This window comes from Urocitellus parryii, chromosome 8 (assembly GCF_045843805.1).
Source record: "Urocitellus parryii isolate mUroPar1 chromosome 8, mUroPar1.hap1, whole genome shotgun sequence".
NCBI lineage: Eukaryota > Metazoa > Chordata > Mammalia > Rodentia > Sciuridae > Urocitellus > Urocitellus parryii.
In genome coordinates this window covers 51,380,479-51,403,695 of record NC_135538.1, presented here as the reverse complement: position 1 = coordinate 51,403,695, position 23,217 = coordinate 51,380,479, and the positions used below count along the sequence as shown (strand labels likewise).

At 36.6% G+C, this 23,217-nt stretch overlaps 1 protein-coding gene across 2 annotated transcripts in view; it reads left to right on the top strand.

Annotated features, from left to right (window-relative positions):
- The window catches only part of Slc16a10 (solute carrier family 16 member 10), a 115,903-nt gene extending 105,626 nt beyond the window's left edge, over positions 1 to 10,277 (top strand). For both annotated transcript variants that reach the window (XM_026395071.2, XM_077802066.1), the window contains exon 6: positions 824 to 10,277. In XM_026395071.2, the coding sequence (XP_026250856.2) occupies positions 824 to 1,056 (233 nt within the window). In that variant the 3' untranslated portion in view covers positions 1,057 to 10,277. The remainder of the gene's footprint in view (positions 1 to 823) is intronic.
- The last annotated feature ends 12,940 nt before the right edge of the window (positions 10,278 to 23,217 follow it).

The following is a 23,217-nucleotide window of genomic DNA, read 5'->3' as shown; positions in this document are numbered from 1 at the left end:
AATGGAAGTTTTAAAAAATTAAGAAAACTTTTAAAATCCTGAGTCCTAGGTTTTGTTAGGGAAATTAGAAGTAAGGAGTACTGTAAATAACAGTCTCCAGAAGCAGAGCCCAAAGATCTATTAGAGTGTCAAATACACATTCTTATATTTTCTCCCCAAGAGCCGACAAGCCTTAGTATCTTCCAATGTATGTTTAACCACCTAATTTTTTAATCTTGACTTTTAGATTTACAATTTCTCATGCTTTTGGATTATAATTTAAAAGCGTTTCATGTTATTTATTAAAGGGAAAAAACAGGCTCAATATTGGTTTAAAATATAGATATTTGAGTAAAGTTTCATCTGGATGCTCTGTCCACCTTCAGCTAAGTGTTTTTTTTTTAAGTTGTAGTTAGACACAATACCTGAGGATCGAACCCAGGGCCTTGCTTGTGCTAGGCGAGTCTTTACCGCTGAGCACCAGCCCCAGCCCCAGCCCCAGCTAAGTGTTTATATCGTGTGTTTGAATACCTCAAGAGGTCTCTAAGGGGCATTCAGAAAGCTGAAGCTTAGTTGCAAATATTTCTCCCAATTAATATCTTGGTGTGAGAATTCAGAAGCCTGTACTCAGTGATAAGATTAAAGATAGGAGGTCTTTCCTTCTTCATATCAGAAAAGGTTTATATCTCAGATCTGTTTTTTAAAAATGTCTGATATCTGATGTTTGAGTCAGTCCTACTGAGGTGAAGTTATGAGGCTGGGGCTAGGTCATCATTTTGAGTGATCTGAGGACTACTAAGAGCCACACTTGTTCTTTCTTGATGACAGTTTTTTCCCTTCACAGGGTTACTTCGTGACAAACTGGACTCCTATGATGTGGCATTCTACCTGGCTGGAATTCCTCCTCTTATTGGAGGTACTGTGCTTTGTTTTATCCCATGGATCCATAGTAAGAAGCAAAGAGAGATCAGCAAAACTACTGGAGGAGAAAAGATGGAGAAGATGTTGGACAACCAGAACTCTCTGCTGTCAAGCTCATCTGGAATCTTCAAAAAAGAATCTGACTCTATTATTTAATGTCTTATATACCTCCACCAGACTGGACTTGCTTTTGAATTTTAAGCAAGGTTTCCTTTTATATGAATTGCAAATTTCTTATTTTTTTAATCATATCATCAGAATAGCACAATAATTGGGAAATAGAAACCGTATTACTACAAGGACCATTTTCTGCCACTGGATAGCTGTCTGATATTTCCAGGAGTCTGAGGAAAGACTCAGTTGCAGGAAAATATGTCTAAAAGTTAAATATTGTGAACCTTTGAAGTTATCTCAGTCCAAAGCAACTTTGGAAACTGTGAATGCTATTAGCTTGTACAATTATTTTAAAATACCTCAGGCTATACTGAAAGGTTGTGGTTTTGTTAGGTCTGGAAATATTTTGTCTGTTGTCTCACATGGTGTCTTCAGTTCTGGTACTCTGTTTTAATTTCTTCTGCTCTTTGGAAACTTTTTGCAAAATTTAAGCCTGTCTTTTAGATAATACCAGATCTACCTAAACCTCAAGTCTACGTTAAAGTTGCTTGCCTGAGAGGTAGCTGTGTGATCAGAACATACTGACTTGCTCCTGCATTGAGGGACCTTCTGGAAGCAGATGCTAACAATGTATTCAGTATTGATATGTGAGATGAAAAGCATCTGCTTCAGAAGGCAGAGCAGTTCAGGACTAAGGCATTTCTTCTCATTACCTTTGTCCCCTTTGGGTTTGCAGTGAGTTTTATTCAAGTAGCCAGAAGCATCCCAGATTTCTGATTTGTTTTGACAATAAAGTAAAATAGAATATTTTTACCTTAGATTTATGGATTTTTCTGACTTTTGGATTCTTTAGCACTGGTATTTAAACCAATTCTTACTGAGCAGGTTATCAAGTTGGAGTTACCCGCACAACAGGGAAGGACAAAATCCTTTATATTCATGAAGAAAATATCTTTCTGATAGAAACAATTGCTTAAATAGGTTTAATGAAATTAACCTATTTTATCCCATTGCCCCCAATAGAACACTTATAAAAATTAAATATAGTGTATTACTTATAGTATAAGTATATAACATATAAGATCCATTAACCCATTAAGTCCCAAGTTTTTAATTATGTGACTATTTCAACAACATTGACACAGGTGTATTAAAATAGGCTGGAAATAATAACCTATTTAAATGATATGTTATGTTAATTATATATTATTATATTAGTTATACATAATATATTAATAATATATAAGCTCTAGGTTATGATTTTTAACCCACTTTTTTTTAGAGAGAGAGAGAGAGAGAGAGAGAATTTTAATATTTATTTTTTTTTTTTAGTTTTCAGTGGATACAACATCTTTGTTTGTATGTGGTGCTTGGAATCGAACCTGGGCCGCACGCATGCCAGGCGAGCGCACTACCGCTTGAGCCACATCCCCAGCCCCTCAACCCACTTTAATGTACCTGTGTCAATTTCATTAAATTCTTTGCAGAATTGAAAACTTGGGACTTAAGAGGTCAATGGGGGAGCTGAGGATGTGGCTCAAGCAGTAGCTCACTCGCCTAGCATGCACCACATACAAACAAAGCACCACATACAAACAAAGATGTTGTGTCCGCTGAAAACTAAAATAAATAAATAAACAAATAAATATTAAAATTCTCTCTCTCTTAAAAAAAAAGAGGTCAATAGGCCTTAAAAAGTTAAAGTATTAATAACAGAGAATTCCTACATTTCCAAAATTTTCTCGTAAAAATTTACATTCATGTATGAGTCATACATAACTTAATGACCTGGGACAAATTTTAAGAAATGCATCATTAGCTGGTTGTAGTGGCACATGCCTGTAATCCCAGCAACTTGTGAGATTGAGGGAAAAGGATCATAAGTTTGAAGCCAGACTCAGCAACTTAGTGAGACCCAATTTCAAGAAATGCATCTGTAGACAGTTTCATTGGGCAAACACAGATTGAACTTACACCAAGATAGTTACAATTTTACTAAGCAATATAATCTTATGGGACCATCATTATATATATAGCCCAGCATTAACCAAAAAGTTGTTAATGTGGTGCTGTGTTTATCCTCGTATGATCTCCATTAATATTTCTGTTACTTTTTTATTTATAAATATTGTTATAAGAAAACTATTAGTTTTGAGTACCCCAAATTAAAAAACCAGCTATGTTGTGACACATTATCCACTTATAAAAACTGGAACACTTCCTTATATTTTAAAATTATACTTCAATACTTTAGACTTTTAAAAATCTATAATATGCAAAGTATATTTCAATCTTAAGTATAGATGAATATTAGATCTTTATTCATCTATTTCTAAATTATCTGTAAGGTAAGAAAATTTTATTAGCTCACTATTTTTCTTTTCATCTTCTATTATCTTTAAAAGGCAAAGTCCTACTCTTACTTCAGCTAAGAATGGAACTATCTGGAGAGCATTTGGATTTGTAGTTGTTGGCTTGGGAGGGGGGCTTGAAGGATGTGAGGCTGTTAATTGAACAGCTGGAAAATCCATTGACTTTTCAGTATAAGCTTTCTCACTTGCCACTTTGAAAGTTCATAGTGTAAATGCTAAATATGAAATTTATTTTTAATAGGATCTTAAATAATTTTGATTGTGAAGATATTCAGCAACTTACCAGCCCACACAAATAGTTGCAATTTACTACTACCCCCTACCCCAACCCCTGTACTAGGAATGGAACCCAAGACACTCTACCACTGAGCTACATTCCTAGCCCTTTTTGTTTTATTTTGAAACAAAATACCTGAGTAGCTGGGATTATAGGTATGTGCCACCATGCCCGGCTGCAACTTACTACTTCTAATAGTTTCATATTCAGTGGTCTTTGATAATTTGTTTGCAAAAGATTCTGTGGCAGGAATTTTAAAACTACATTTTGATTACACTGCCCTTTCATGTTTGTGTTTCATGATAGTATAGTATATTAAATCCTTCATTTATTCACTCCCAGTTATCCAAGATATTACTTTCATTCCACAACATTATCACATTTTTGAAAAGTTCAGTAAAAACATACAATTAAAACCAGTCATCAAATTTGCCATTATAAAAATCTTCCTTCCTTCCTTCTTTCCTTCCTTTCTTCCTTCCTTCCTTCCTTCCTTCCTTCCTTCCTTCCTTCCTTCCTTCCTTCCTTCCTTCGCAGAGATTTCAAAAGAACACCCCTCTACACACACACACACACACACACACACACACACACACACACACACATTTTACAGAAAGACTTAATTCTAAAATGGAAAAGACCTATAAAGACCTCAAAATTGCTTTTTCTTTCAAAATCTGGCTAATTTTTGAGATGGAAAAAGATAATATGAAATCTGAAGACTTGGTCTTGCTTGGTTAGTGACTTAAGTATTTAAATAAAAACTTAGATCTCGGCATATTGTGTTTGTGTATGATAATACATATAAGAATAGTATATAAATAGTTTTCAGTTTAATGAAATGAATCAAACTATCTGTAACACTGAAAGGGTTCACTTGTAATAGAATTTCATGGAGAATACCCTGAAGTCAGAATAAAGGGTAAGATGCTAAATTCCACTAAATAAACATTTTGGAATGTGTTATTTGGTAAGAAATTTCTAAAAGTCTAAAATATACAAACCAAGAAAGATGAAAAATAAAGATTGGTGTTTTAGATTTAAAAAAAAATACTTCGTTAGTCAAAGTAAATCTAATTTCAGAACCTGCCTAAGGAACCCACCTAAGGTCACTGTTGTATCATGTGACCTGGTGAGGTCTTCTTGTTCATTCCCAGATACTTCTCTGAGAGGAAGAGAGTACAGTGTCAGAATTCATTCTGATAACACTTAGCATATTCTCAAAGTCAAGAGTAAAATGAGAAAGGGAACAGTCATTTTTCTTTATAGAAATTTTGAGTCAGACTATTGTAACAGATGCTTAAGGAGCTCCCAGAAAGGTTTTGGTTAAATTTTACTGTAGTGGAAGTTTAATAATACATCACCCAGATTATTGATACTTCATTTGAAATTTGTAGATCTCTTTGATCATTGTCTCAATGTTTACTCTATAACCCTGTTACAAAATCTGTGATTTCCACTGAAAATTGCATAGTGCTTGTGGTAAGCTTCAAATTCTATTTATAAATAAAAATTAGGCTTCATTTACATTTCATGATCCATAAGTCATCAGTGTATCCATATCCATGATTGCAGATGGCTTGCCCAAGTATACAGAAATTTTTTATGCTATTAGCTTCAACTTTCCACACTTTCAAAGTAAATGTACAACTTTGTTATAAAAAGTAAGTGTGTTTTCTTTTGATAACTGTTATCCTTTTAACTGCATTTGTTTTCTTTTATAGAGTGTTATTGTATACTGTCTTATGTCCAGGTGGAGTTTAATGTTTAGTCAATAAAACTGCATAGAAAGTGTGATATAAGGTTAAGGGTAGGCAGTCTATAACATGGGTGGCCCTGAGGAGTTCCTACCAGTGAACCTGTTCATCTGTACCTTATTTCTTACTGTTTTCCTCATCATTCTTTCTCTTTTCTTTACTTCCCACCATCCTTCAAAAACCTCCTGAGGAGCCTACAAATGTCCTCATTTAGTTGCTTAGCTGCACTACTTATTGCCCTGTAGTTCACAAAATGGATCCCAGCCCAGTTTTGTATAAATTGAAGAATGGCTTGTTCATAGTGTTGAGCTTATAATTTTAATGGTCTACAATGATTTTTTAAATTACACGATTTAAATATTTAAGGGTACTGCTGTTTCATGTAATTGTCAACTTTTGAGCTAACTTCTAAAGCTTTAAACATTGAAGGTAAATGCTTTGAAGAAAAAAATTGCTAGTTTTTAGCATAAATATTTCGAGAGCATAATTGCTTAATTTGGTTTTCATATTCCATTAAGGTTTTATTGAATCTTAGTCTTGAAAGCACACTATGGCGGATGACTTGGAATGTAGTGAGCCTCCAGAACCTGCCTAAGGAACCTGCCTAAGGTCGGATTAATTACATTTTATGCTGACTGGTCTCAAAGAAAAATCCCAGATTTTACAGATACAAATGGAAATGCATGAACTCATTAGCTTCAATTTTAAAATATGTAAACAAGTACTTAAAACGCTTCAGGAAATTTCTAATACTGAAAACTGGCAAAACATTCCTGGCAAAACATTAAGGAACAATTTTTGTATTAGGTCAAAGATTGTTGCTTTTCCAGTGTGTTGCCTTCAAAGGAGGAAGTAAAATGTTATTACTTTGTTTTTACATCTATTTTCCTTTTCTTATTTGAAAAATAAGTACTACCTTTGCAAATAGGGGTGGGGGGAAGCATTTCAAAAAATTTAACTCTTCAAAAGACAAACTTTTTGTCACTTGTAAAACAAAAGAACAATTTTTCAGTCATACTAGTAGTGTGGTAGCATGGGATAAGAACACATTACAGAGCTGGGTGCAGTGGTGCACACCTGTGATCCCAACAACTCAGGAGCCTGAGGCAGGAGAATTACAAGTTCAAGGCCAGCCTCTGCACTTAGCAAGACCCAAAATAAAAATAAAAAAGGTTGGGGTTATAGCTAAGTGGTAAAGCACCTGTGGGTTCAGTCCCCAGTACACACACCATTGAGGAAAAACCTGCTACTTTACTGACTTATTGGTTCGCTTTATGATATTCACTGATTTTTGCTGATTGTTGAGATAAAAAGAGTACCTGGAGCTGAGTTTGAGAATGTTCCAGGGGCAAATAAAAACAAGGTGGACAGATATTCCTGGCCCATTATAATTTCATAGTCACAGCCACGTTTATTATTTATTGGCAAAGAATAATACTTTGTGTTATAAATAATCTCCAGCACCACAAATAATAATAATATGGAATTTGTCCCTGTTCCATGCTTCCTTCCCATTTAGTGTATAGAATGATAGGGTACAATTGCCCATAGCTAAATGTGAAACTGCATGCATGATAGAACCATGATTATTGAACCCCCATCAATGTAGACTTAACAGATGACTTTTGCAAAAGTAAAGACCCATGATAAAATTCATTGTCAGATCTTGGAATCTCTCAGAGAAACACTGAGTTAGGACATAGTAGTTTACTGAGCTTGTCCCTTTTATCAGATTTTAAATAGTAAATTTCAATCACCTTGACCTCTTCACATTTGAGAATGTAAAGTTCAATGTGCCACACTAAATATGTACAATCTTGCTTTCTGGGAGCAGAAAAAATCTTGATAAACATCAACTAGTATAGGAGGCTACCTCATTTCCAAAGCAGAAGATTTCAGTATTTTTACTAGTAAGTTGGAAAGATACCGGGAATGAAATGGACCCTTTCTAACTAAGCATTTGATGGCAACCTTCACTTGATCATGAGTTCACTACCTCAGCTTTCAGCCTAGCTGCATCAATCTGCTTCATCAGAATGGAGTTAATGGTGTTTCTGGATTAAAAGGCAAGGGAAAGCAAGCCATTAATGGGGTTAAAATGTCAGTAAGATTTCTTCAGTGCTTTTCCCCCATAATTGAGTGTAAATGATACAAACAAGGAATAACAATGAATGTGGCCTGTGGATCTGACAAAGGAAAAAACTGAAGAAACTTATAATCAAGATAATAATGAATATTCGCTAAACTGCTTCACAAGTGGCTTTTCAAATTAACATTGGAAATGAAAAGGTCTGTCTTCATTGGCAGGAGGACAGATGATCACTGATGATAGATCCTGTAAGGCCTGAGCCTTACAACTTCCGTGTTAAACCCCTAGTAGAGGTGCTCCTTTCCGAGTGGAACAAGGACCACGGCAATGAAGCTTTGTCTCACTGGAGCCTTTCAAAATGCTCTCATTGAGTTCACCGAGAGTGTAGAAGTTAGCCTACAAATTTCCAATCTAGGGGCTGGGGATATAGCTCAGCTGATGTGAGTGTTGCCTCACATGCACAAGGCCTTGGGTTCAATCCCTAGACCACCAAAGGAAAAAAAATCAATATAATTAAAGATATTTCTTGGCCTTTCAATGTGAGTGCTATGCCAATGTGGTGGTGCCCACCTATAATCCCGGTGACCAGGGAGGCTGAGGCTGGGGATCACAAGTTCAAGTCCAGCCTAGGCAATTCACTGAGACCCTGACTCAAAACCACCCTTGGATTCAAGTCCCTGGGCATAGGGATTTTGGAGTATTTTGGGGTTGAATGTTACTAAGCATGTATGTGATAGGAACTAAGAATATAACACTTAGAAATCAATTCCATTTTGAAGCCTGTGATATATGACTTATTCTTGATAACATTGTTCAGTATCTGTCTGATACTAGAAGAGTCAATTTATTAAATATTTTATGTGTGGGTAAATACATAAACCTTTCTACTTTGATCTTCTCTAATGGGTCAAAGTTTCTTTCATAATTCAGGCCGTACTGAAATATTATTATTTCAGGGACTGAGGATTTGTTTTTTATAGTGTTATATTTTAACCCTTCACTATGAATGGATTATGTAATTTGTGCCTTTTTTTCCCTACCAAAGAGAGATGAGGCGAAGATGGGTGCTAAACTTCATATTCCTTTCAACATTAATTTTTCTTTTTAAATATATATACCAATTGGAACTATGTAGAGCCAATATTGTTATATGTTGCATTTGTACACATCTAAGGGAAAGAAAAACTTCATCTATAAAGCGATTACCAAGTTCAATTACATAATTTTTGTTAGCATTTAAATATTTAAATTATGAAACACAAAATCTTCCCCAAATGAAAAGTTTCTCATGAACATGGCCTCCAAGGTAACAACTTAAATGACACAGTCCCTTGTTCATGTTTCTAGCGCGCGCGCACACACACACACACACACACACACACAAAATGTCTCTGAGGGACTATGAAAAAAAGTGATATACATACAGACAGACATATGGCTTTCTATTTTGCTTACATAAGTAAATATTTGAACATTTGAAACTAACATTTTCAGGCTAAAATCAGTTTGGAGAGTTAACAGTCTTAAAGAATTAGTTATTTGCTCAGTTTTATTTTTATATTGTCCTAATTTCTCACTAGAAGTGTCATTGTTCATCTTTCAGACATAATACAGAGATTTAAACTAGTAACTGTTGCAGCTGGGTCAGTGTCAGCAGATCTCAGATCCTTGACTTATCAAGGGCTCTCAGCACCATGACTATGGATAATTGTGTAGTACCTGAAATTCCACCTGAAATTACATGTAGATCTCTGAATCCTAATGTTCTGTAAGTAGGGTTCAGGTAAATTGGGGATCACAGGTTTTCTTATATTTCTTTTCTCCTTAGGGTCTTTGCCTTAACTGTATTGTATGAGGATTTGATAAAACCAATTAGGAAAACAATGCTCATTATCATTTTCCTAATTAGAAAGACATTCACAATAGAATGTACTGAGCTCACTGTTAACTAATGGTTGCTCCTTTCAACTATTGACATGAGCTAAGTGTGGAGGGTAGAATGGGGGTTTATTATAAGAAGTTAGAACATTATAACTTCTGACATAACTATGAATATATTTTGGTGGAGAAATAGAAGATTTTAAAGGCATTGCACAATGCTTGGGAAATTTGTCTTATCTGTTTGTTCTCCCACCAGTTTATTTTAGCCTAAAACTTAGAGCTACAGCAAACTGAACCCTGCAGTATTATTAAGTGAGAGCTTCTATGACTTAAGTATCTCTTAGAATAATCTGACACTTTTCATTTTGACTCAATGTTTATCCAAAAATTTTTTAAAAATATTTTATATATTTTGGAAGTTAGACATCAAAACCAAATATTCCAAGTGCATGCTGCACTCTGAAATGTGGCTCTGCTGCTTTCCTTCCTACATAGGGTGCCATTTCTGGCACAGTATTTGTTGAAATATAGATTGCCATGTGAAATGATCATGCTGGATTAGACCAGTATGTGGCATTTTAGTACTTGACTTAAAAAAAAACATTTGTTTCTCTTTAAAGAGTATAATTTATAACTGAATTTTAAATAATATGCTATTTAGTACACATAACCAAAATGTTTTAAATGAAAAGAGCTTTGTAATCATTTGGAGAATAAGATAATTTGACTGTGGAAAAAGTGATATTCTCAGTAAATGCAATAAAAAATTTAGCAAATTCTTTTAAGACTTTATATTTATGGAATTCCCTGGGTGGGGGGATTACTGAAATGAAGGAAACAGCCTGTAATGAATAAAAGGGAAATAAATTGGTGCTTTTAAAACTGCATATATGTATTCCAAGTGTGTTGAATATTGTTTCTCAAGAGAAGGGAATGGAGAGAAATGATCCAAAAGCCCTGGATACTTTCTTTCTTTCTTTTTTCATCTTTTTGTGGTGCCAGGGATCAAATGTAGCCCAGGCTAGCCAAGTGCTCTACAACTAAGCCACATGCCCAGCTCCAAAACTATTTATGTTTGATCCCCCTTTTCATCCCTTTTAAAAATTATATTTATTTATTGGTACTGGGATTGAACTCAGATGCTTTACCACTGAGCCACATCCCTAGATCTTTTAATCTTTTATTTTTGAGACGATCTCTCTTAAATTGCTTAGGGCCTCACTAATTTGTTGAGGCTGGCCTTGAATTTGCAATCCTTCTGCCTCAGTTTCTTGAGTGGTTGGGATTACCAGTGTGCACCAATTTGTCAGGCTTGTTATTTGTAGTGATGATTGCCTTTCTAGCTAGAATGCAATCAAATCTCTGTGCTATTTTGATTTGCATTTCCCTGATTGCTAAGGATGTTGAACATTTTTTTTTCATATATTTGTTGGCCATTTGTATTTTGAGAAGTGTTTATCGATTGGATTGATGTGTGTGTAAATTTTTGGAGTTCTTTATATATTCTGTATATAGGTCCTAGAGAAAGTCATCATTTATGTTTAATGATCCTAAAGAGATTTAGTACATTAAATTTAAGAATTTATAATCTGTGATGTCATTTAATCCAGTAAATATTTAAATGTTGGAATCATGCAGGCAATTTGTCTTTGAGCAAATTGCAGGGGGAGAGAATAGAAATGACAAACTGTTATTGATCCTAAGCAGCATAAAATTCTCACCCGAGAAAATAATTTTTATTATAAAAATAGAATTTTACTTTAAACAAACAAGCAACAAAAGTAATTTGAGAGGCCTAACTCAATTATCATAGTTATCAGACTTAGAATTCCAAATTCTCTTTTCTTTCTTTTTTTTTTTTTTTAGCCCTAAATTTAGAATCACCAGTGTCTTCTTGAATCCTTCTAGAGATGAGAAGCTCAGCACCTCCCCAGGGGCTCCTCTCCACAAATGGGACCTCTGCCTCCCATGCTTAATTCATGCAGCTTTACCACCCTTTATCTGTCCTTGTCACAGTCATCCCTGGTCATCCCTGGACATCCATCAGTTATTCCAGCCAGTAGGTTTTGGTCCAAGTTTCAATATTCATGTGGAACTGACTTAACTGGGATACTTTGAAACCTTGTCATCTCTGGAAATGTCTTTATCTTTGAAATCTTAAATAACAAACTTCCTCTTATCACAAGGTGGCATGCCCTTAATTTCCTCTTCCTGGTTTCCATTGTACCTGCTCTTTTACTTTGATCTCATCCTCCATGGATTTCCTCATTTTCTCTCCATCTCTATTCCCAGTCTATAGCTCCTTCAGTCTTTAAAAAATTTTTTTAAATTAATTTATTTTTATATGGTGCTGAGGATCGAGCCCAGTACCTCACAGGTGCCAGGCAAGCGCTCTACCACTGAGGCTGAGCTATATAACCTGGCCCCGCCTTTAGTCTTTCCTCAGTCAGTTTCCTCCCTAACCTTTCACTTGGGATCTGAAAAGCCAGTTCAGTTCTCTCAGGGTTCCACTTAGTAGGTGCCTCTGCATCTTTTCTTTTCCAAGTTAAAAACATCTACTGTCTTCAACCATTTCTTCTCTATTATATTGTCAATTTCCCCCCTCAATTGAATCATTTCCATCATCACAAGCACATGCTATTATGTCTTTCATCCTGACCTAAATCAAAACAACAACAACAGCAACAAAAACAAACAAAACTCCACATGCTGCTGGGCATGATGGCTCACACCTGTAATCCTAGCTACTCAGGAGGCTGAGGCAAGAGTATTGCAAGTTCAAGACTAGTCTCAGCAATTTAGTGAGACCCTGTCTCAAAAAAGAGAATGAGCTGGAGATGGAGCCGAATGGTACAGTACCCCTGAGTTCAATCCCCAGCACCACAAAACAAAATACAAACAACACAGGCCACCTGAGCTCTGGCCTCCCTCCTCCACTTCCGTCCTCAGGGCCTGCCTCTTTCATGGCCTTGCTACTGAGCTATCTCCCGCAGTGCTGCCTCATTGCTTTCTATTTACAAAAGACAGTCACATTGTTTTCCTTGAAAAAATGTGTATTCACTCTCTCCAATTTTATCTTCCTATTCTCTTTTGAACCCACTCCATCAGGATTTTGATCCTACCACACCCTTTTTATCATTAGGTTACCACTGACCTCCACAATCTCTAAATCCAAAGTCTCTCTCTCTCTCTCTCTCTCTCTCTCTCTCTCTCTCTCTCTCTCTCTCTCTCTCCAAGCACTATACCACTAAGCTGTTATGCTCAAATTAGGGACCCCCAAAAGACCACCAGAGACCAAGATCGATGTAAGCAGCAAAGAGGTGTTTATTGTGAGCTAGCTCGGTCCTCCGAACACACACAGCAACTGGTGACGCTGAGAGGCCCCGAGTCCAGGGTTTGCAGCAGTTTTTTACACTCTTTGGAGAAGGCAGGGACTTCAGATACATCATAGCATCTCTTAGCAAATCATCACACACCACGGGAAAATCATAAAACAACTCTAAAACATGATTAGCACAGTCACTGGCGGGAACAAGTTGGGTAGGGGTGATTGGCTAGTAGAAGAGGGGGATTGGTTTGAACTGATTGGTTTAAGCCACGAGGGGAGTACTTACTGAACTACATGGTTTCCCAACATGTTATCAACCACCATGAACTACTGGGGGGGGGGGTTCATCTAGCATCCCAGGTATTTTCCCTGTCTCATGCTGATTGGTGGTTGCTAGGGGATTGCTATGGGTCCTCACCTAGCCTGACTGAGTCTGGGACACCTGACTCCACAGATATCTCCTGTTATTTGTAGATAAACAACTCAGAAGGGTGGTTATCTGCCTAGGAGTGCTCTGTGGGTCTTTCCAAGGACAAGGGTCATGCCCCCTTCCTTGGACAGGCTTTGCTCTGAGGTAGAGGCTGGTTTCTTAGAGCTACATCCCCAGCCCCAATAGTCATTTTCCAGTCCTTATTTTATCTAAATTGAGGAGCATTTGGTATTGTGAATCAAGTCCTAATCTCCGAATCAGGCTTCCAGAATACAATACTTATCTGGTTCTCCTATTTGTCTAGCCACTCCTTTGCTGGACCCTATTCATCTTCTAACCTCTAAGTATTAGGAGACCATTAGGCTTAGTTTCTGAACTCTGCCTTTATGCTCACTCTCTAGCTTGACTTACTACCTAGATGCTGGTGAAACCCATACCTCTCCCTTGAATTCAAAGCCTTGTATCTGCCAGTATTGCCTCACTAAAAATCGCTTGGAGTCATCCTTCGTCACCCTTTCTCTCACACCCACTTCAGATGTGCCAACAAACCTTAATGGCTCCACTTCTCACTACCCCACCTGCACCACTCTGATCCACGCAATCACATTTTTCTTTTGTTTTTCTGCTTCCCCTGAGTCTATTTTCTGTTTGCAACCAGCCTGAACTTGTCAAAACATGTCAGATGAGCCCTTGCTCTCTGCTCAAAATCATCCTGTGGCTCCCTATCTCTCTTGCAAAAGCTGGAATTCTTGCCATAGCCTGCATAGCTCCACATATTCCAGCTCCTGCTACTTCCTTGACCTTATCTCCTATTCTCTCTCTGGCTTCACTCTGGGATTTTTCAACTTCTGCCCCCTGTGTGGGGGACTCATCCCCCAGGTAGCCACTCAGCTGCTCCCTCCCCTCCTTCTGGTCCTTATTCAGTCTCCTTTACCGTGAAGCCTTCCTTGGCCAGCTACAATTTAATTCCTTCCCCCTGATACTTACATTCCTTCCCAACTTAATTTTTTCTTCCTTACTAGTTGTCACTGTTGTATTTGTCTTCCTCACTGGACATAAGTTCCATGAGGGTAAGGCTTTATGTTGGAACCCAGTGCCAGGGTCAGGCCTACTGCAATGAAACCCAGCATCTAGTAGAAAGTCAATGTCCCACGAGAAGGCCTGAGCCTCCAGGTGGAGCATCTCCACTGGCTCTGGAGTCTGATGGAGACCTGTGCATTGAGGGACAGTCCCAAGCTTTGGCTGCATCATTTCTGGCCTTGGAGTGGATCTGGGGCACACTTACCCTTCTCCCAAAGCTATATGGGTCCTGTGGTTGTGAGACTAAGGTGTGAGCCAGCTTAGTGCCACCGTTGTGGCCAAGGGACTATCTCCACTAACCTCAGGCAGCACAGCTATCACCAGGCCAGTGTTCACAGATGGGACTCTAGACCTGCCCTGGCATCAGGAATAACCTGTGCCCCAAAGGGATGGACTCATGTTTTAGTCTTCATCACCATCAGCTGATGCTCTTCTTTCTGAACATTATACCAACAGCCTATTTAGGACAAACCTCGGTCAAGATCATCCTCTAATACAAAACAGTGATGACATACCAATAGCAGACTCCCGGCATATCTGGACTTGGGCGCCATCCAGTGCTGAAGTAGTGGAAGTGACTACAGGCTTAGAAAATAAGCTGCCAGTTTAGACTCTCTTCAAAGATAGGCACAAGCAAAACCTGATTAGAAAGACTTGAACAAATACCTAATCTCTCAATGCCCAGAGGACAATGCATGCCAGTAAGTATCAAGAGCTTTCAGGAAACCATGACCCCACCTAGTACTCTCAATAAAGTGCCAGAAACTGACCAGGGAGCAATCAGTATGAGTGGATTCCTAGAAAGACAACTTAAAATAGCTATCTCAAGGAAACTCAGTGAGCTTGAAGAAAACAGAGACACATTTCAAAACTCCAACAGAGAAACTTAACCAAGATTTGGAATTCACTTTATTTCTTTGTTTTTGGGATCAATTTTTTGAAATAAAACAAAATTTGAGAACAAAAATATACTCAGTGAAATTTACAATGTGATGGAAGGCATCAATAGCAGGATGGATCAAACAGAAGAAAGAATTAGCTCAAAGACAGGCAATTTTCAAATATACAGTATGGGGAAAAAAAGAATAAAGAGGAATGAAGAAAGCTCACATGAACTTTGGGATAGTATAAAAAGAGCAAATGTTTGTGTTATTGGGGTATAAGAAGGACTTGAAAATGTCAAAGGGGTAGAATGCTCTTTCAGAGAAGTCATAATAGAAAATTTCCCAAACCTAGAGAAGGATACAAATGTCCAGCTACTGGAATGTCAAAAGTCACCAGTCAAATTGAACTCCACCAAGTTTACCCCAAAACATCTAATGACCAATACTCACAGGTGAAAGATAAAGATCCCAAGACTTCAAAAGAAAAGAAACAGCATATAAGGGTGTTCTGATTCACCTGACAGCAGACTTTGCAGCTGAAACTTAACAAGCCTAGGGAGAGTAGCATGAAATTTTCTCAGTACTGAAAAAAAAAAAAAGTCAACTAAGAATACCATATCCAGCAAAGGTATCTTTTAGAAATGAAGGAGGGGTAAAGACATTCCCAGACAAACAACAGCTGAAAGTATCTCCACCAGACTTGTTCTGAAAGAAATGCTAAAGGAAGTTCTGCAAAAGGAAAGAATAAGACATTAATAAGTAAGAAGAAATCATAATAAGACCTGAATTTTGTTGGTAAGATACAATACAGAATGCTCTAGTATTCTAAGCATGGTCTGCTTACATTCATATTTTAAGTATGAAGACAAAAAATCAGTTTAATATATACTAACAACTAAAATAACATGTTAAGTGATAGGTAATACAGAAATATGTCAAAGGGGATATCAAAAATTCAAAATGTGGGGAAGAATGGAGTGCCAAAGGAGAATTTTCCTAGTATATTTTCACTTGTTCTTTCTCTCCTAATCTTTACAATCATATTGATATGCTGTCATTTCAAAATTGCTTGGCATAATCACAAAATGTTTTTGTAAGCCTTATAGTAACATAAAACAAAACCTATAATGGGTGAACCAAAAATAAAAAGCAGGGAACAGGGGCTAGGATTGTGGCTCAGCGGTGGAGCACTCGCCTAGCATGTGTAAGGCCCTGGGTTCGATCCTCAGCACCACATAAAAATAAATAAGTAAAATAAAGATATTGTGTCCAACTACAGCTAAAAAATAAATATTAAAAAAAAAACAAGGGGGCTGGGGATGTGGCTCAGGCGGTAGCGCGCTCGCCTGGCATGCGTGCGGCCCGGGTTCGATCCTCAGCACCACATACCAACAAAGATGTTGTGTCCGCCGAGAACTAAAAAATAAATATTAAAAATTCTCTCTCTCTGTCTCTCTCCCCTCTCTTTAAAAAAAAAAAAAAAAAAAAACAAGGAACCAAAACACATAACTAGAGTAATCCTTTAACCACAAAGAGAGGCTATAAGAGAGGAAGAAAAGGAAAGAAAGTAACAACCAAACAAGAAAATAAGTTACACAATGGTACAGGAATACCTTACCTATCAATAATTAACTTGAGGGTAAATGGATTAAATTTTCCAATTAAATAGTGACTAAATGGATTAAAGAAAAACAAGACCTGTATTCTTGGTTACAACAGACTCATTTTACCACTATGGAAACACATATACCAAAAGTATTAGGATGAAATAAGATATCCCAGGGAGCTGGGTGCAGTGGTGCACACTTGTAATCCCAACTGTTTAGAAGTCTGAGACAGGAGGTTTATAAGTTGGAGGCCAGCTCAGCAATTTATCAAGGCCCTAAGATCTTCATGAGACCCTGTCTCAAAATAAAATAAACAAATGAAAAGGACCGGGGATGTATCTCAGTGGTAAGGTGCCCCTGAGTTCAATCACTGGTATAAAAAAAATTCAGAGAAATTACAATTAAATTTATCTTGATTGTGGGAGGCTTGTTATTAGAGGGTGATTTTTGTTTTGTTTTTGATTGAATGGGTTTTTTTTTTCAAGTGTAGCTTTTTCATGGATAGGTATTTCATGCAAATGGAATCCAAAAGAAAGCAAGAGTAGCCATATGTATATAAGATAAAATAGACATGTTGTGTGGTATTAGGGATTGAACTCAGGGGTGCTCTACCACTAAGCTATACTCCCAGCCCTTTTTATTTTTATTTTGAGATAGAGTCTCCCTAAGTTGCAAAGGCTTATCTTGAGCTTGTGATCCTTCTGTCTCAGCCTCCCACATCACTGGGATTATAACACTATGCCCACCAAGATAAAGTGGACTTTAAATCAAAAGCAGTAAAAAGAGACAAGGAAGGTCAGTATATAATGATAAAGTGGGCAATTCAGAAAGAGAAAATAACAATTATAAATATATATGCATCCAATATGGGAGTACCCAAATGTACAAAGCAAATACTAGAAGACCTAAAGGGAGAGATAGACTCCAATATGATAAGCATCAGGGACTTTAATACACCACTTTCAGCAATGAGAAGATCATCCAAATAGAAAATCCACAAAGAATCTAGCAGAGTTAAATTGCACTGACCAAATTTCCTAGACCAAATGGACTGAACAGACATCTACAGAAATTTTCATTCAACGACAAATACACATTTTTCTCAACATCACATAGAACATTCTTCAGGATAGATTGTAGGATAGGCCATATAACAAGTCTCAGCAAAATTTTAAAAATGGAAATCATATGAATATATTTTCTGACTATAATGTAAGAAAGCTAGAAACTAAAGAAAGAAATAAATAAAGAAAGAAAAACTCTGGAAAATATACATATGCATGGGAAATCAATAACTTACTTTTGATTAACCAATAGATCAAGGAAGAAATCAAGAAAGAAATGAAAAATAAAAATTTCCTGAAACAAATAAAAATGTAGACAAAACATACCACAACCTGCCAGATATAGCAAAAGCAGTACTAAAAGGTAAGTATATAGCAATCAATGTTCATATCAAAAAGGTAGAAATATCTCAAACAACCAATTACTGCATCTCAAGGAACTAAAAAAAGCAAGAACAAACTGAGCCCAAAATTAGTGGAAGGAAAGAAATGATGAAGGTCAGAGCAGAAATAAATGGAGAATTTTTAAAAAATACAAAAGATCAATGAAACAAAGAGCTGGTTTTTTGAAAAGAGAAACAAAATACAGAAATCCTTAGCTAGACTAAGAAAAGGAGAAATAAATAAATAAAGTTAAATAAATTAATAAATCAATTAAAGTAGATAAATTAATTAATAAAATCAAATATGAATAGGAAGACATTACAACCAACTCCACAGAAACACAGAAGACCATTAAAAATTATTATGAGCAATTATATGCCAATAAATTTGATAATCTAGAAGAAATGGACAGATTCCTAGACACATACCCCTTACCAAGACTGAACAATGAAGAAACAGAAAACCCAACATCAATAACAACCAGTGAGATGGCATCAGTAATAAAGAAGCCTCCCAGTATGGTTTGGATATGAAGCGACCCCAGAGGCTCAGGTGTTGAAGACTTGGTCTCCAATGCAACAATATTCAGAGATGGGACTTTGGGGAGGTGATTGGATCATGAGGGCTCTGATCCCATCAATGAATTAATTCATTGATGGATTCAAATTCTGATGATGTTATTGGGAGGTGGTGAATACTGCAGAAGGTAGGGTTTAGTTAGAGGAAGTGGATCACCCAAGGCATATCTTATCCCCATTCTACCCCCCACCACTACTTCCTGCTGCCATGAGATGAGCAGACTTCCTTTGCCATATTTCTGCCATGATGTTCTGCCTCACCTCTGACCCACAGCAATGGAGCCTGGTGACCGTGGACTAAAACCTCTGACTAAAACTTCTGAGCCAAATGAATCTATCCTTCTTTAAATTGTTTTCTCCCAGGTGTTTTGTCACAGAGAGGAAAAGTTGACTGAAACACCTATTAAAGAAAATCTCAGGACCAGAGAGTTTAATTGATGAGTTCTACCAAACATTTAAAGAAGACTGAATACTAGTTAGCACAGGGTTTTCTACACAAAGACTAGTTTTCAGATAGGAGAGCAAACACAGTTTTTGGTAAGTGAGGCTCTGACACCTAACAATTGCCATCTGTCACCATTATACATCCCATGTCTATGAATTTAAAAGGGCTTTGGAGGGGCTGGGGATGTGGCTCAAGCGATAGTGCGCTCGCCTGGCATGCGTGCGGCCCAGGTTCGATCCTCAGCACCACATACAAACAAAGATGTTGTGTCCACCGAAAACTAAAAATAAATATTAAAAAAAATTCTCTCTCTCTCTCTCTCTCTCTCTCTTTAAAAAAAAATGGGCTCTGGAGTTTAAGAACAAAGAGAGTATTTCTGAATTTCCTATTATATCTGAACTTTTACCAAGAAGCAACTTAGAAGAATTTTATCTTAGTGCACACAACTGCAATACCACGCTCTTTTGTGGCACCCATCTTTTGAGAAAATACTATTTGTAGAGCTTCAAGCAGATGCTTTATACCAGTGGTTATATCAGTCCTGTTGCCCTCAGAAGACACAGAAAAATGGGAAGGTGCCATGGTAACTGAGGGTTGCTATGAGCATTTAGTGGGCAGAACCAGAGATGCTGGGCAGCTACAATGTGTGGGATCATCCCACATGCTCTCCAACTTCTGAATGCTCTGCCAAATATTCATATGAGTAGAAAAGTTTGTTTTTAATGATCTGAGCCCAGACTCTCTCTCTTTTATACACAAACACGAGATATTTTTGCATAGCTTCAATAAAGGCCAAAACTCCCAAGGAAGTAAAAGTGTAATGCAAGAGAATGTTGACTTTTCTTTTAGTTAAAACTTTACTAAGAATGGTTACCCATTTTGGAAAATCATCAAAGGCAATCTCATGGTGTTAGAGTAGTCAGTGACTCATATGAGACAACTTTGTATTTATGATGTTCCATTCACAGTGATAGTGATTTGATCCATCTAAAAAATACACCTATTTAGTCCATATTTCATCTATTACAAATAAAATATATCAATATTAAGTATCAATATTTTATATCTTTGTCCTCAAATTAATAGCTAACAATATGCCTATTTTGTTAACCTGTTTTTCTCTAATGAAGCAATGAAACAATGAAACAATCAAGATTAAGTGGCCACTTTACAAAGAAACATGGTGTTAAACTGGCAGAGATAGAGGATATGTCTGAGATATAGCATTCTGAAAAGTTTGAAAACTGCATTTGGAATGTTTAACACTTTTTTTTTCCCTTATCAGAAAGGTGATTTGTTTCATTCAGCATAACACAAACAGTTGCAAAACGTGGTAAGCCATCCAGTGTTAGAGAAAAATTACTCTTGCCACCAGTGTAAAAGGTCATTTGTATGAAGATGAACAGAAATCAAATTGAAATAATTTTTACCCTTTTAATGAGCAATGTTAGTGTTTTAAGAAGAACAGAGATGGCAAGAAAGATGTTGGTCGATTGGCCATACGTGTTAACTTTTTGTTACTATAATCAAGAGACCTGATAAGAACAACTTAGAGGAGGATAAAATTATTTGGTCTCATGTTTTTAGAGATTTGGCACATGGCTGATTGACTCCATACTTAGGGTGTGAGATGAGGCAGAACACATGGTGGAAGGAATTGGCTACAGAAAGTTTCTCTGTTCAAAACATCCAGAAAACAGAGAGAGTTTGAGGGCAAGAAGTCAGGGATAATATAATCCCCAGGGACCTACCCCCAACTGACCTGCTTCCTACTTCCTCTAGCCATGCCTTACCTGTCTTAGTTACCACCCACTAATTCATTCAAATTATTAATCCACCAAATGGACTAATCCACTGAATAGGTCACAACGCTCCTAATCTAATTATTTCACCTTGGAACATTCCTGCATTGTCTCACACAAGAGCTTTTTGGGGACACCTCCTATGCAACCCATAACACCATGTAATAATTTGTAGTCAAGTGAATTTCATTATAATAGCATTCTGCACAATAAAACAAATAAAAATTTGTGACATTAATAATGAATAAAAAATTATAAAGGAAAAATTATTTTCAAAAATACTAACAATGGATAGAGTAATTGAAACTCAAAAATTATTGTAGGAAAAAATGTATCTGCTTCAATGTATCACTGTTCTGTAATATGAAACGACATCTGTACTCATTGACAACATAGGTTTATAGGCAACTTAAAGAAGTATCAAGTATTTTTTTCAATTCACTGTATTATTTATTGATAATATTTAGTCTGTAAAAATCTTACTGAAAAGACCTTAAAAAATCACTCAATTATTTACTTGTTTGTTTATGTATTTACTTATTTTGCAGTGCCAAAAATCAAACCAACCCAGGGTTTTTGAAAGTAGGCAAGCACTTTGCCATTGAGGTATATACCCTGAACCTAAATTTTTACTTTCATTTGAAAATTTTTATTTTTATGTGCTAAAATATACACAATATAAAATTTAGTATTTTAAGGGGGCATTAAGTATTTTACAATGTTTGTAGAATAATCACCATCTTATTTTTTTATTTTAAGCATTTGCATTATTTCAGATTTTTTTTTAATTAAAAAATAAATGCTGCAATGACTTTTCTTTTTCCAGTGATGGGTATAGAACTAAGGGCTCACTGACTGCTGGGCAGGCACTCTATAAATGAGCCACGTCCCAGCTCTGCTATGACCATCCCAATTCTACAGTTGCTAATGACCATCCTAATTCTACAGTTGCTAATAAAGGCCATTTTATTCTTTAAACTGAATTCATTGTAATTCAGCTTTTTTTTTTTTTTTGATGAAGAGGAGGCTAGATTCTAGAAATATCTCCAGAGTAAAATTGGCAAGACTTGGTGATTAATGGAGGAGACAGAAAGAAGGAAGCATCAAGGCAGGATCTCAGACTCCTCACTGAGATGACCAGGTGCCTGGTGGTGGCTGCAGGGAATACCACAGACGTGGGGCAGGTTTATGGACGATGGTAACACGATCTCAGTTTTAGGAGACAAAGATGAATTTTCATGAAGCTTGATATTCTGAGAAAACGTTTTTGGTTGTATCCAATCTCATCATGCCAACAGAAGTGAGTTGCTCAAGTGAGTTATGGCATTTAAAGTTCTTTACAGTGTGGACCTAACCTATGTGTCCCATGTTTTCTTCCATTCTTTTTTTAGACACACTTTTTGTCAACGACACCAAACTGTGCTCAAAGACATCTTCCCAAGCACCCCAAACTAAAATAAGGTATCTTAAATAACAGCCTCTACTATATTTTCCTTCATATTATTACTATACTTATTAAGCCACATAACTTTTGTGTAACAGTTTAATTCTAGTCTACCCTACTAGTCTATGAATTGATAAAGATAGAAACTGTCTCTTCTGTGTGCACATTTTCCAAGCATTTATCAGAGTCTGCTTTATAAACACTCCATGCCCTTGAATTTCTCTGTACATTTGTACTAAGAGTTGCTTATCACTCAAAATACTTTGTAGCGATTTCTACTTACCCTTCAAAGACCCAGATGAAATGTCAACTTCTAAGTGGAACATTGTGCGACTCTCCCAAGTGGAATTAATTCTTCCCTGCCACATTTTCCCATAGCCCTTTGTGCCTATTGTTTTCATTTCTGTCTTAGCACAAATCCCGTAGTCAATAATTAACTTACACAGACCATTTACCTAGCATGTGTGAAAACCAGAGTTGGTTCCCAGTCTGAAAAAATAATTTTTTTTCACAAGTATTGCTTCACCTAAAATAAAATCTCCAACTATTACCTCTACCCTGATTGCCTGACTCTACTTTTTAAACTCTTGTTATCTATCATCACCTTGATATTCCAGAGAACCCCCACAGAAAATTTCCAGACGCACAATTTGGAAATCAACCAGAAACTTTTTGCAAGCAAGAAATGAGAAGGTTGAGAATTAAGGTAGTGGAAAGGGAGAATTAAAAGCAGATTGAAAAGACATTTCTGAGGTCAACTGGGAAGGATTTAATGACCCAA